Source organism: Magnolia sinica, chromosome 17, assembly GCF_029962835.1.
Source record: "Magnolia sinica isolate HGM2019 chromosome 17, MsV1, whole genome shotgun sequence".
NCBI classification, from domain to species: Eukaryota; Viridiplantae; Streptophyta; class Magnoliopsida; order Magnoliales; family Magnoliaceae; genus Magnolia; species Magnolia sinica.
This window is the reverse complement of record NC_080589.1, coordinates 7,475,609-7,487,739: the sequence shown is the minus strand read 5'-3', so window position 1 is coordinate 7,487,739 and position 12,131 is coordinate 7,475,609. Positions and strand designations below refer to the sequence as shown.

Below are 12,131 nucleotides of genomic sequence, written 5' to 3'. Positions count from 1 at the left end.
TCGGTGTATACATTGAATATCAACGTATTGTTCATCTGTTTTTTCTAACTTATTTTATAGCATGGTCCCAAAAATAAAGTACCTACCAATTTGAGTTAGACCATAGCACGTGAAATAGTGATTTCTGATCATCCAATTAATACTTTTGTTGGTAGCAAAAGTTTTGGATCAAGCTGATATTTATTATTTCCTTCTATAGAGGTATTTGTCACCATATATAACCTTATTAATAGTTTGGATGGTCAATAAATATTAAGATGGAGACTAGAATATTTTTTAATGGTGGATGTTCAATGACCATCGTTGGTATTTGTGTGGTCCACCTAAAATTGTATTTCACTTTTTTTTAACATAGCTAAAACAAGCTAGCAAAACAGATGTGATACACAATGCATTGGGTGCAGCCAAACTCCCTCACTCTAATTTGCTAAACTACATTAACACCTCCTACAAAATGATGAAATTGTGGAGTCCATACTAGATGAGGCATAGCACAAAGATCATACTGAATTAGTTAGAACTATCTGATCGTAGACAAATCGGGAAAGATAAGCGTTTGACGGTCGAAATTCGACAAACATGTACCTATTACATAGATATCTGTCCATTCAATCTAATTTCCGGTTCCATCAAGCAAGGCCCATTGTTTTTACGGTTAGGATTTTGTTACGTGTGTAAGTACGTGTCCGTTGGCTAATTGCATGCGTATGGATCTGGTTCTCTACATGCGTATCCAATAACACCCGGCAAGGGCATGTCATCCATCGAGAAAAAGAGCTTGACCAAGGACAAGTCAAAGCTAACCTTCCAACTGGACGCGGATTTCCTGCGAAAGCCTTTCGCAGGAAGTTCCTTGGTGTACCGCACACCAGCGATATAGCCAGCAAGTTCTGTACGTCCCATCACGAGGTATGTGTTATATCCAAACCTTGAGAGAAAATTAAGAGAGATCTAAATATCAAGTGGACCACACTAAAAAGCAGTTGGGGATTGAACTTCTACCATTGGAACCCATTTTGAGGGTCACAGAACTTTTGGATCAATATGTTAATTTCTTCTCCTCTTCATCTAGGTACTTTTGACCTTAAAAACGGATTGTATGGGAAAAAAACATTAAGTATTTTTGACCTTAAAAACGGATTGTATGGGAAAAAAACATTAAGGTAGACCCTACGAATGTTTTAAGGGTGAAAATCACTATACCCGCTGCAATTTGTGGTGTGGTCCAGTTGAGATTTGGGTATGATTCTTTTTTGTTCTAAAATGATTTCAAAAAATGAATGAACAGTGTGGATATGATAAATACATAATTGAGGGGCCCACGTAACTTTGATATCCTTTGAACCGTTCGTACAACTCGGTACTCGAGGAGTGTCAGCGCTCGTCTTCGCACGACACGTACCTATACCAGCTATATCGCTGGTGTGTGTGGTACACCAGCCAATCCGCTTCCATCCAGACCATTCACCCATCCGGCTCGACCGTAGATGGCCCGTACACAAAAGATGCACCAGGCTCCTCGAGTAGAATACTGATTGAATATTGACTGTTGCTTACCTTCTTCTGACCAGTCATTGCAAACCGTACATCATGTGATCCGCCTCAAGCATACCGTACATCCCACAAAAATCATGACGTGCCAAAACTCAGGTGGGCCAAGACACAGAACCAACATAAAATCACACCTAAAGCATCTGAATTCACTTCGCAAGCAACGATTGGGTTGTTTCTTCATCCTGGTGGGCCGCGTCCGTGAATGGATTGGATGGCATGTAGACAGCACGGTGAGCCCCCCCATTCATTTTTTAATTAAAAATCTGAGTTTTGATCTCTAAGCATGACGTTGGATGGCTAACCTAATGGACGGTTTGGATGACACAAAAACATCAGGGTGGGTTCCACATAGCTTGAAATTATGGGAACTCGCATATGTTAGGACGTATGCAATCATTCCACGTGATTTTTTGGGTTTGGCCCATCCATTGTAGGCCCAACAAAATGAACGGTTGGGATATACCCAAATGTACGGGAGCCAAGTGAATGATGCTTCTCCATCGAAGAAGCTGATTAAGGCACGTAATCAATAGCTGTTGTTAGTTCATCTGCAAACCCATGACATGTCAATGCGTCGTCTACGATGTTTCCATATCTTTGAAAATGTCGCATTTCCTTTCTGTCAATTGGCTTTGAGTACGTCGCGATTAATATAGAACAAATACGTCGCATCACAGTACCAGATAGAGAGATTCTTGTACGATCTAAACCATACCTACAATCATATATGGAATATATGGAGACAAATTGTGATAATAAAAATAATAAATTATTTTTAACAATGATTCATAGAGTTGAATTTCAACCGTTGAATTAGCGGTTCGTGTTCAACTCCAAAATTTTCAGTTTTTCAAAAATATAATCTTCTATAATTTTTCGGTATATATTTTTAAACGAATATATAAAAATATTAGAGGTTAGATTAAACATTTAATCCATGGATTTAGGTTTAACAGGTCGATGGATACTGAGTGATTCTCAGTCGCGATTTACAGAAAATGAACTCTTTACAGTTTCCATCCCATGTCAATCGATTCAATACCCAAACACGCAATTGCCGCCTTCACAGGCAATGGACAGAGGGTGCACGTTTCAGTTGCTACCGACCGTACGTGCTGATTTGGTATACGTGTACGAGATCCAAACTGTTCATCAGTCCATCCTCAACGTGGAGAGACAATAAGATAGATTAATGAGGCCTGATCTCCATCTAGTAGGCCACATGTCTACCTTTACTTTCAACCGTCGGTGAATATATTGCTCGAATGATTTGCATGCTTGTGGTCCACCTGTTAAGCATATGATTTTTCGACCACATTATCTCAACAGTTGTACATGCCTCCTGAGCGGCTTGGATCTATTTCACATGCGACATGGTAACACGAGTGAGTAGTAAGCACCATGAGATGCAACTGTGCGAGTGCACCTAGCAGGACTCGGGAACAAGAGATGCGTGGAAGAAGAAAGAATAAGAAGGGTCGAGATTCGATGGAGTGTCCATCATCTGTGGAAAGCCACACGTGTGAGGGATTCCAGAGGAAATCAAGCTTGGCAGAGATCTGGACCATTCATCAGATAGGGGACACTGTCAACATGGACCAGAACTAATAATGGTCCACTGATCAGACGGGTCAAAAAATGTTCACACGGTCCAAATTCTAGGTGCACGTAGGGTTGAATTAATTACTCTGATTTGGACGTACTGACGCTGATAGCGGCGAGTTGGCCACTAAACAGTGCTCTGTGGGTCCCACCATGATACGTGTTTTATCTATGACATCTATTTTTTCAAATAATTTTAGGCCACGAGCCTAAAATTGAGACAGATCCAAACCTCAATTGAAAAATATGGTAAGAAAACAGTGACGAAGTGCGAACACAAATATCAGTTTCATCCAAAAACTTTCGTGGGCTTGTGGATGTTTTCAACGGTAGGCATCAAATAACCAATGTTTCATGTGGTGTGGTCCACATAAGATTAAGATCTGCTTTATTTTTTATTTGGTTCCCTAAAATGATGTGAAAACATGGATGGACGGCATGGATAAAACAAATACATCAATGTGGTGCCCACAGAGCACACGTACCTACGGCAACTGCCAGCGTCAGTAGGCAATCCCCGTCCCATTTTTTAGTATGTAAAATGTCCCCGGTCCGGCTGCCTGAGAATTGCCTGACACGTGTCAGATACACCCTCGTCATGGACACGTGTTGCCCCCGCTCCGGCCCTGACGGCCAGTCACTGAATCGGGAGTAAAGAAGAAAAGTCCACGCAAGCCTTACACATCTACACGTGGGCACACGTGCGAATATGCAATACGTTCGTGAGATCTGACCATGTATAAGGTTCAGAACGTAATTCATGGGAGCAGATTAGGTGCGGCCCTGACCGTGGGGCCCACCGTGATGTATTTTTTGCATATCCACGCCGTTCATCTGTTTTGTCAGCTCACTTTAATCCATGACCACAAAAAAGAAGCAGATCTAAATCTCTAGTGGACCATGCTATAGGAAAAAGCGGTGATTAAACACCTACCACTAAAAACTTACTCGGACACCATTGTAATGTTTATTTTCTATCCAACCTGTTGATAAGGTTCCACAGACCGGATGAAGGAAAAAAAAACAATATCAGCTTTGTCCAAAACTTTTGTGACCCACAAGAAGTTTTTAATGGTAAATCATCACTGTTGCTTGTAGTGTGGTCCACCTGAGATTTAAATCTAATTCATATTTTACATCATGCTCTAAAATGATCTGGAAAACGGATGGACGGCGCGGATTTTCAATAGATACATCAAAGTTGGCCCCATGGTCAATGCCGCACCGTGTTGGGTGAGGCCGAGGCCACAGCTAATCTGCTCCGGTGCCATGAAAAGATCGCACCAATGATATGATCATAGCCATCCAAAGTCAACCTTATCTTTGTAGCCGTACGTTTACCATCCACGGGCTGAATGATTAGATTCTACGGATGGGAATGATTCTTTAGATGGAGCCACTGCATAGATGGCTTAAATAGTTGATCAGACCGACCTACTTTTCCACACACAATCTCAACCGTCCATTTTATGGGAAAGCATGGGCTGGCTCAACTGGACTGCTGAGATTGTTTCCTGAACTGCCACGTGTCGATATGTACGATGTTCCTATTTCTTCCGGCTCCGGTTTTATGGTGAAGGTTGGTTACCGGTATGGTTAGAAATCGCTGACAAGCGCATTCGGCGTTTTAAGAAGAGAAAACCTTTGGTAATCAGTACTCTGTCAGTGTGTAATAGATGATACGCATGCACTTAGAAATAGCATATTTGGTATATAATTTTTAAAAATAAACCGTCCAAATTATGTTACGTAATGTGGATATATCATGAACCAAAAATTAAAAACTAACTATTTAAGTATATGACAATCTGATTGGTCGATATTTATTGGACGATTAAAAATGAAAAATATCCATCTTACGGTCCTTCTCCTACGAACAAGTGTCCACAAATCAGAGGTTAGGATTGTTAAATGAATATGTTGCAACTTGGAGACTGGTCTGCAAATATAGTAATTTTTATTTGAGTTTATAAATGCCACGTGTACAATTTCCGACTACCTGCGTATCATACGCTGCCAGAGTATCAAATAACTCCCTCTTTTAATAACCGTCACCTCTCACGCTTCAGGGAAGGCAAAAACGGTCGTGCCAGCTCTCCCTCTGTTTCAACAGGCTCCAGCGCACGTTACCGCCGTACGCACCCCAGCGCAAGTTAGCATTTCCGGCGCGCCACCGATCAGCTCTTCCATTGAAGCCGAGACAAGGAAAAGTATACATGGGCAGTCTCGGTTTAAAATCCGGCGGTGGTGCGCACGGCATATCATTGTCCACCGCCTTCGTTGGCGGTCCCGACATCCGTACGCACCCGGCGCAGGTTAGCACGCTGGGGCGCGGGAGCACTGTTTCAGCGAGCTCTCGCGGGATTTCCATGGAAAATGCATCTTCTTCGTCGGGAAGGCATTCCTTTGCTTCCCCTCTAACGTCTCTGTGGTTCCGCAGCGAGAAGGGAAATGACGAAACTGCCCTTGAAGACTCTGTTGTTGCTGATGGAGGGGGAGATGAGGGAGAAGAAGAGGGGATTGAAGGAGGAGGAGAAGAAGAAGAGTTTCTGCTGCCAAAGCGGCGGCGGAGCGGGAATTGGGTGCTGAAGATTCTGCGGATTGGATCTCTTTGGGCGGCGGAGAAAGCGAGAAAATCGAATACTGTCGAGGAGAGGAAAGACAACGAGGCAACGAGTGATCGGAGCTGTTGTGATTGCTGCTGTTGTTGCGGTGAGGAGGGATCGGATGTTTGTGGAGTTGGGTATGGAGAGGAGGAGGTGGAGGGGTTTGAAAGGGAGTCATTTTCAAAAATGCTGCGGCGGGTGTCGCTGGCGGAGGCGAGGGCGTATGCGCAAATGTCATATCTTGGGAATCTTGCGTATCGGATACCGAAAATTAAGGTAATGGATTTTGGGAATTTTGGTGTTAGGAATCTTTTTTCTTAAAGAGATTTTGTATGTAGGAGTGTTGTGGTTTGATGAGATTTCTTTTGCATAAAGATTTCTGAAAATTTCATCGAAACATCAAGATTTATTTAGCATAAATTTCCATATGGGAAGGTTTTTGCTTTGATGGAGTGTGTATTTTTGTACCCAATTTCATGATACTCGGCCCCAAAATTTCGATCTTGGAGAAATTATCACCCCGAGAAGGTTTTTCTTTGATGGGTAGATGTTACATAGCTTAAATTAGATTGCCCATTCGTAGATTGTTATTTTAGGGAGGTTTTGGATTGATGGGGTTGTTTTTGCTTCAGCCAGGGAATCTCCTGAAATACCATGGATTGCATTTTGTCACATCTTCTTTGGAGAAGAAAGCTCAATCTGCGAATGCTGAGATGGGGCAGACGCTTTCACCGGAGAAAAAACCGCAGTCCATCCATGACCAGAAGGAGCAGATATCTAATCAAGTTCAAGAGCTGGAAAAGGAGGTGAAGGAAGTTGACGAAACTCGGGAAGTTGATCGGCAGAGAAAGATTGGGCACCGTATAAGTGCATTAGCTGCTTTTCAGATTGCCGCTACTGCCGCTTCGTATCTGCATTCTCGGACAAGGAGCATTCTTCCCTTCAGATCCACGAGAGCAGAGACAACAGAGAATTTTCAAGAAAGAACAGATGATTCAAACCAAAAGATGAAGGTAATGAGCTCGGAAGTGGCTTCTTTTGTGGTGACGACGAATTCAGTGACTGCAGTGGTCGCAGGGAAGGAGGAAATGAAGCAAGCTGTCGCCAAGGACTTGAGTTCAGCGAAGTCATCGCCTTGCGAGTGGTTTATATGTGACGATGGGAACAGCACGACGAGATTCTTTGTGATTCAGGTGAAGGGCTGTTCCTTCATTTTTCCGGGTCAGTTATGTCAGTTTATTTGGTTAACTCGGCGGTCCGATCATGGTTTTTTGCATTTGTTAATGTGCAGGGTTCAGAATCACTGGCTTCTTGGCAAGCAAATCTCCTCTTTGAGCCTATTCAGTTTGAGGTATATGAAATTTACATGCCCGAATTCTGTTTGCTTATTTTCTATGCTGGTATGAGGACTATGATGTCTTCAGGGAGTGATTGCCGTACTGATCTAATCTGTTTGTGTAAAACACATCTAAAACAATTCGTATTTCGGCTGATTATGATCTCCTCAATTCAACTAAGATTAAGGGCCTGTTTGGGTGCCATTTAAAAACATGTTCTTCATTCAAAGGATCACACCGTCCAATAGTCCAATCCAATGCAGTAACCAAAACCACCATTCACTCTAATCCACTGTTTGATTTTTTCTGCTCATGGGCTGAAGGGGGGTGGCCAATCTGCATCTAGAACAATCCGTATTTCTGCTGGTTATCATCTCCTCAATTCAACGAAATTTGAAATCATTAAGGGCCTGTTTGGGTGTCACTTAAAATGAGTTCTTCCAATCATAATTATGTATGGGAGATCTCATTTTTTAAGTGGTACCCAAAGAAGCCCTAAAGGGTTTACAACTTATTTCTGATGATCAGCCTAACCAGGTTGGTGTCAATAGAAACAGAGGTAGGTGATGAATGTATGGTTTAACAATGTTGTGAAATTAGACCAAACGGCGATCCAATCGGATTCAATGTGAACCAGACACTTAAGCAGAAATGATTCCATACCAGCCCGCCACTGAGATCAAAACATCTGAAACCATTGGAAACTGATCTGACCAGCGGGTTCATTCACTTTTTCTAAAACCATGGAATTTAAACCCTTTTTTTTTTTTTTTTCCTGAATGGTAAGCATGGACTTAAATATAAATATTATTCACAAAATTGTCTTTTTTCATTTTGAACTATTAAACCTAATGCATTTTGTGGTATTTATGTATTACTAAATAGTGAATATTTGATATATTACTTATGTAAAATGTTTCTTTTTTCCTATTTCTATGAATTCTTTTCCCAGTATTCCCACAAATTCATGTTCGTCACACGAGATGTTTGTCTCCACTGGGAAAGGTGGTTCATGCTCAATTAGAAATTGTTGGGGCTGTCTGATGCGGAAGTGCTCCTTTCTCATGTAGAAATGCCGACAGTATCCAGTGCAAAATTGCTCCATGTTCATGTAGAAATTATGGGGATTGTGTGTTTATCACTAGTATTTGTTTGGGTGTTTTTGCATTCAGTTTTCTTTTTTCTTTTGTTTAACCACTGAGACACGATTATGGTGAAAACAGTTCAATGTAGCACATGTGACATAGGACAACTAACCACTTGCTCTAAAAGCTCAAACTAATAGAGCATGGCGAATCAATCTATTTATTTCATAGCCTAGGCCCCACATCCCATGGGTTAGGTCATCGGCCGCACCCCCCTCGTGGGCCCTACATCACATGAGTTCCACCCCCCCAAAAAAAAAGAAGAAGAAGAAGAAAAGAGTGCCCCCACAGGTCACCCCACTCAAGCCCAGGGTGAAAATGCCTACATGCTATCTCCTATCTTCTCATACAGAGTTACACAGGATACATGCTATCTCATATCTTCTCATACAGAGTTACACAAGATACAGAACAATTTCATTCTTTTAATTCTTGTAAACAAGGTTTGAAATGGTTTTGTTACATAATGTTTCATTCACGACCAATGGCGCTATGTATATTGCTCCATATTGGGTTGTTTTGGGGCTGATTCACCCGTTAAGATGTACCAGTTTTGTACCTTTAAACCTTGAATGTAAAGCCTAAAACCCTTAATTTCTTGTGGCGTAGGGACTAAATGTGCTTGTGCACAGAGGGATCTATGAGGCTGCCAAAGGGATCTATGAACAGATGTTGCCAGAAGTCCGGGCCCACCTAAGATCCCATGGTGATTGCGCCACCCTACGTTTCACCGGCCACTCTCTCGGGGGAAGCCTGTCATTGCTCGTAAATCTCATGTTGCTGATACGAGGCGAAGCACCACCCTCTTCTTTACTCCCTGTTGTAACATTTGGATCGCCATCCATCATGTGTGGAGGTGAACAATTGCTCCACGAATTGGGCCTACCTCGGAGCCATGTTCAAGCCATAACAATGCATCGAGACATTGTGCCCCGAGCCTTCTCTTGCAGCTACCCTGATCACGTAGCTGATCTTCTCAAAGCCGTCAATGGGAATTTCCGTAATCATCCGTGCCTCCAAAATCAGGTATTCTATCCTCCATCAAGATTTTTTTTTTTTTAATTCCAACTTTCAATGATGCAGGTAACCAAATGAATTTGTTGCTGATTTCAATAGATTTTGAATCCATCGAGCAGAGAATTTTGCATTTTGAAACTCGAATCACTGAAGATATACCCAATGCATACACAGTTTTTTGTTGAATGGCACCGAATGGATGGTTTCCTCCATTTTGGGTATTGATTGAAGCTAGCTGAAAGAGATATAGGGAGATTTTTGTGAGGGAGATTGATGGTTTTCTTCCCTGCTCATGTGCCAACATGGCGCATTGTCACAAGCATGTGACATCCAAGCCAGTCATCAGGTATGGCACACCATCAACATCCTCCTACATCAGGTGGGACATAAGTGTATGTGATAAATGGATGTTTAGAAAGGGAAAATAACCAATGCTCCATATTCAACATAGGTGTGGGGCCCACATGTTGAATGAGCCAGATCAAGCACGTGTGTTGCCAAGAAAATCGTCAATCCTGTTCGCATGAATCTACTTTAGTTGGAAAAAAATGTTGAAGGCCTTGCCAAGTTACAGAGGATTGCATTACATCTTTACAGACTATTAACCTTTCCCCGTCGGCTTTGTTTACGACAGAAATTGTTGTATGCTCCGATGGGAGAGCTTCTCATCTTACAGCCAGATGAGAAATTCTCTCCCCACCACCACCTCCTCCCTGCCGGCAGCGGTCTTTACCGTTTGAGCTGCCCTGTATCAGATTCTGGTGACTCGGCAAGGCAACTCCAGGTTGCACGGGCCGTGTTCTTCAACTCTCCCCACCCACTTGAGATTCTCAGCGACCCATCTGCGTATGGCTCTGATGGGGCCATTTACCGAGACCACGACATGAACTCCTACTTGCAGTCTGTACGTTGTGTGATCCATCAAGAGCTCAAGCACATCAGAAAGGCTAAGAGAGAAAGCCGCCGGCAAGCGTGGTGGCCACTTGTGGGTCCCCCGCAGGGGTTCCATGCCAGTATCGTCATCGGTCTGCCAGTCGAATTGGGCGACATGGGTCAGCAGCAGCTTAGCTTTTCCAGCTTCTTTCACAGTAGGCAGGAATCATGGAAGTGGTTCAGTAGGCTAGTTGCATCGCAGCCTGTCCGCATTCTCATTGTTCTCATCTTCCCCGTGCGGCTGTTACTCCAAGGGACGTTTGCTGCCATCGGTTTCCACTGAATACAGCCGGCTGGCTGGTTCTTGAAGTACGCATGGGCAGGATTTTGGTTCGAGGATGGGTGCTTGATTCTTTATTTGTTCTGATAGCAGAATCTTTGGGCCTTTACCCAAAACTCAGCATGACTCAGCTGAGTCTCTATGAAACTCACTTGGTGATTCAACATGAAACTCGCTGCTAAGTAACTAGAGATGTACAAGAGCCAAACCGAATCGAGCTTGGCCTGGCTCAGCTGAGCTTGGCCAGCAGGCTACCCCGGCTCAAACTCGACTCGGCTTGGTCAGCAGCTTGGGCCAGCCTACGAGCTTGAGTTCGAGTTTAGATTTTAGGATTTCTCATGTGTGTGCACACAAAATATTTATAGTAAGTGAACCCGATCCGAGTCGAATCAATTAGAACGGAGTCAAGTTCCGAGTCAAGATCGGACTCGGCTTGAAATTTTTTCGAGTTCAAACACTCAGCTCGACTCGGCTTGAACCCAGTTTCGAGCCAAGTTGAATCAAGCATTTCCGAGTCGATTCGAGCGAGTTAACCGAGCTAACTCGGTTCGTGTACAGTTCTATGAGTAACTCATTGACCCAGGTCAACAAAATCACCATGAATTACCTTTTTTTATTTTTAATTTATAATTAATAAAATATCCAGTCAAGTCTAATCGAGTCAACCCGACACAGCTAGAGTTGATTTTTAAAGTTTTTTTTTTTTTTTTTTCTCTCGAAAGTATGGCTTGTAAATGTGGAACCAGGGGTTTTGGTGGTCCAGACCGTTGATGAGTAATGGGACCGGGAATGGATTTATCATGCCCCAGAATTCTCCCTGATTGAAAGACCCCAGCCACACAATCTTTAGCCTCTATTCAGTTGAATGACTGTGGCTGCGTTTCTTAACAATCCATAGGCAGGCTATCAATAGTGTTAGGATTGCTTCATTGAGGTTCTTTCCGGGCTATGGTTGAGCCACTGAGGACCCCATCATAGCACTGATCTGGGTCACCAAACCATGGGCCCCACTTGTAAAACTAACGACCCTTGTGCTAATGAAAAAGCATTTCTTTTGGTTGGCTATCATGGGCTTCCCATCACTATAGTTGCCATCCACGTTTTCATGCTGCTGCACTTGAAACCATAGTTCTAAAACTCAAAAGTGACTCTACACGAAACGACTTAATAGGATTTCAAGCCGAGTCGCCTTATAACTCAGAAGTCGGAGTGATTCATCAAGTCGAGTCGATGACTCAGTCAGTCAACACTATATTTCTTGAATTTTTATTTATTTTTATATATATTTTATCTCCATACAACTATGTAAATATTTATAAATAATGTTATAGGTATCAAGTCAAGTAAAGACTTCATGTCAACCTGGCCCGGGTGCACATTGTCAGGAAGAGTCGAGTTTTCGAGCTTTCAAACCATGCTTGGGAGTAATGGCAAGTGGGCTCACAAACTCAGGAACAATCTGAGTTGATTGGATTCTATGAAATCCATATCACCCATTTAAATGTTCTTGATCCATCCATAGATCAAGTGGGCCACACATGTAGAGTAATGGTACCAATGATATACCTTCAGGATGCGTGTGATTTGTAGCATATAACACGTGAACGTGTGAAGTGAGGATGTGCCAGCCCAGATCAGGCTAAAATGACTGAGGCCA

General features: G+C 42.8%; 1 protein-coding gene across 1 annotated transcript; it reads left to right on the top strand.

Moving 5' to 3' along the window:
• The first annotated feature begins 5,212 nt into the window (after positions 1-5,212).
• On the top strand, positions 5,213-10,503 carry LOC131230996 (phospholipase A1 PLIP2, chloroplastic-like). Its single transcript, XM_058227043.1, has 5 exons — positions 5,213-6,038; positions 6,395-6,955; positions 7,054-7,113; positions 8,854-9,270; positions 9,896-10,503. Exons 1-5 carry the CDS (start codon positions 5,373-5,375, stop codon positions 10,475-10,477), a joined length of 2,286 nt encoding a protein of 761 aa, XP_058083026.1. The 5' UTR covers positions 5,213-5,372; the 3' UTR covers positions 10,478-10,503.
• The last annotated feature ends 1,628 nt before the right edge of the window (positions 10,504-12,131 follow it).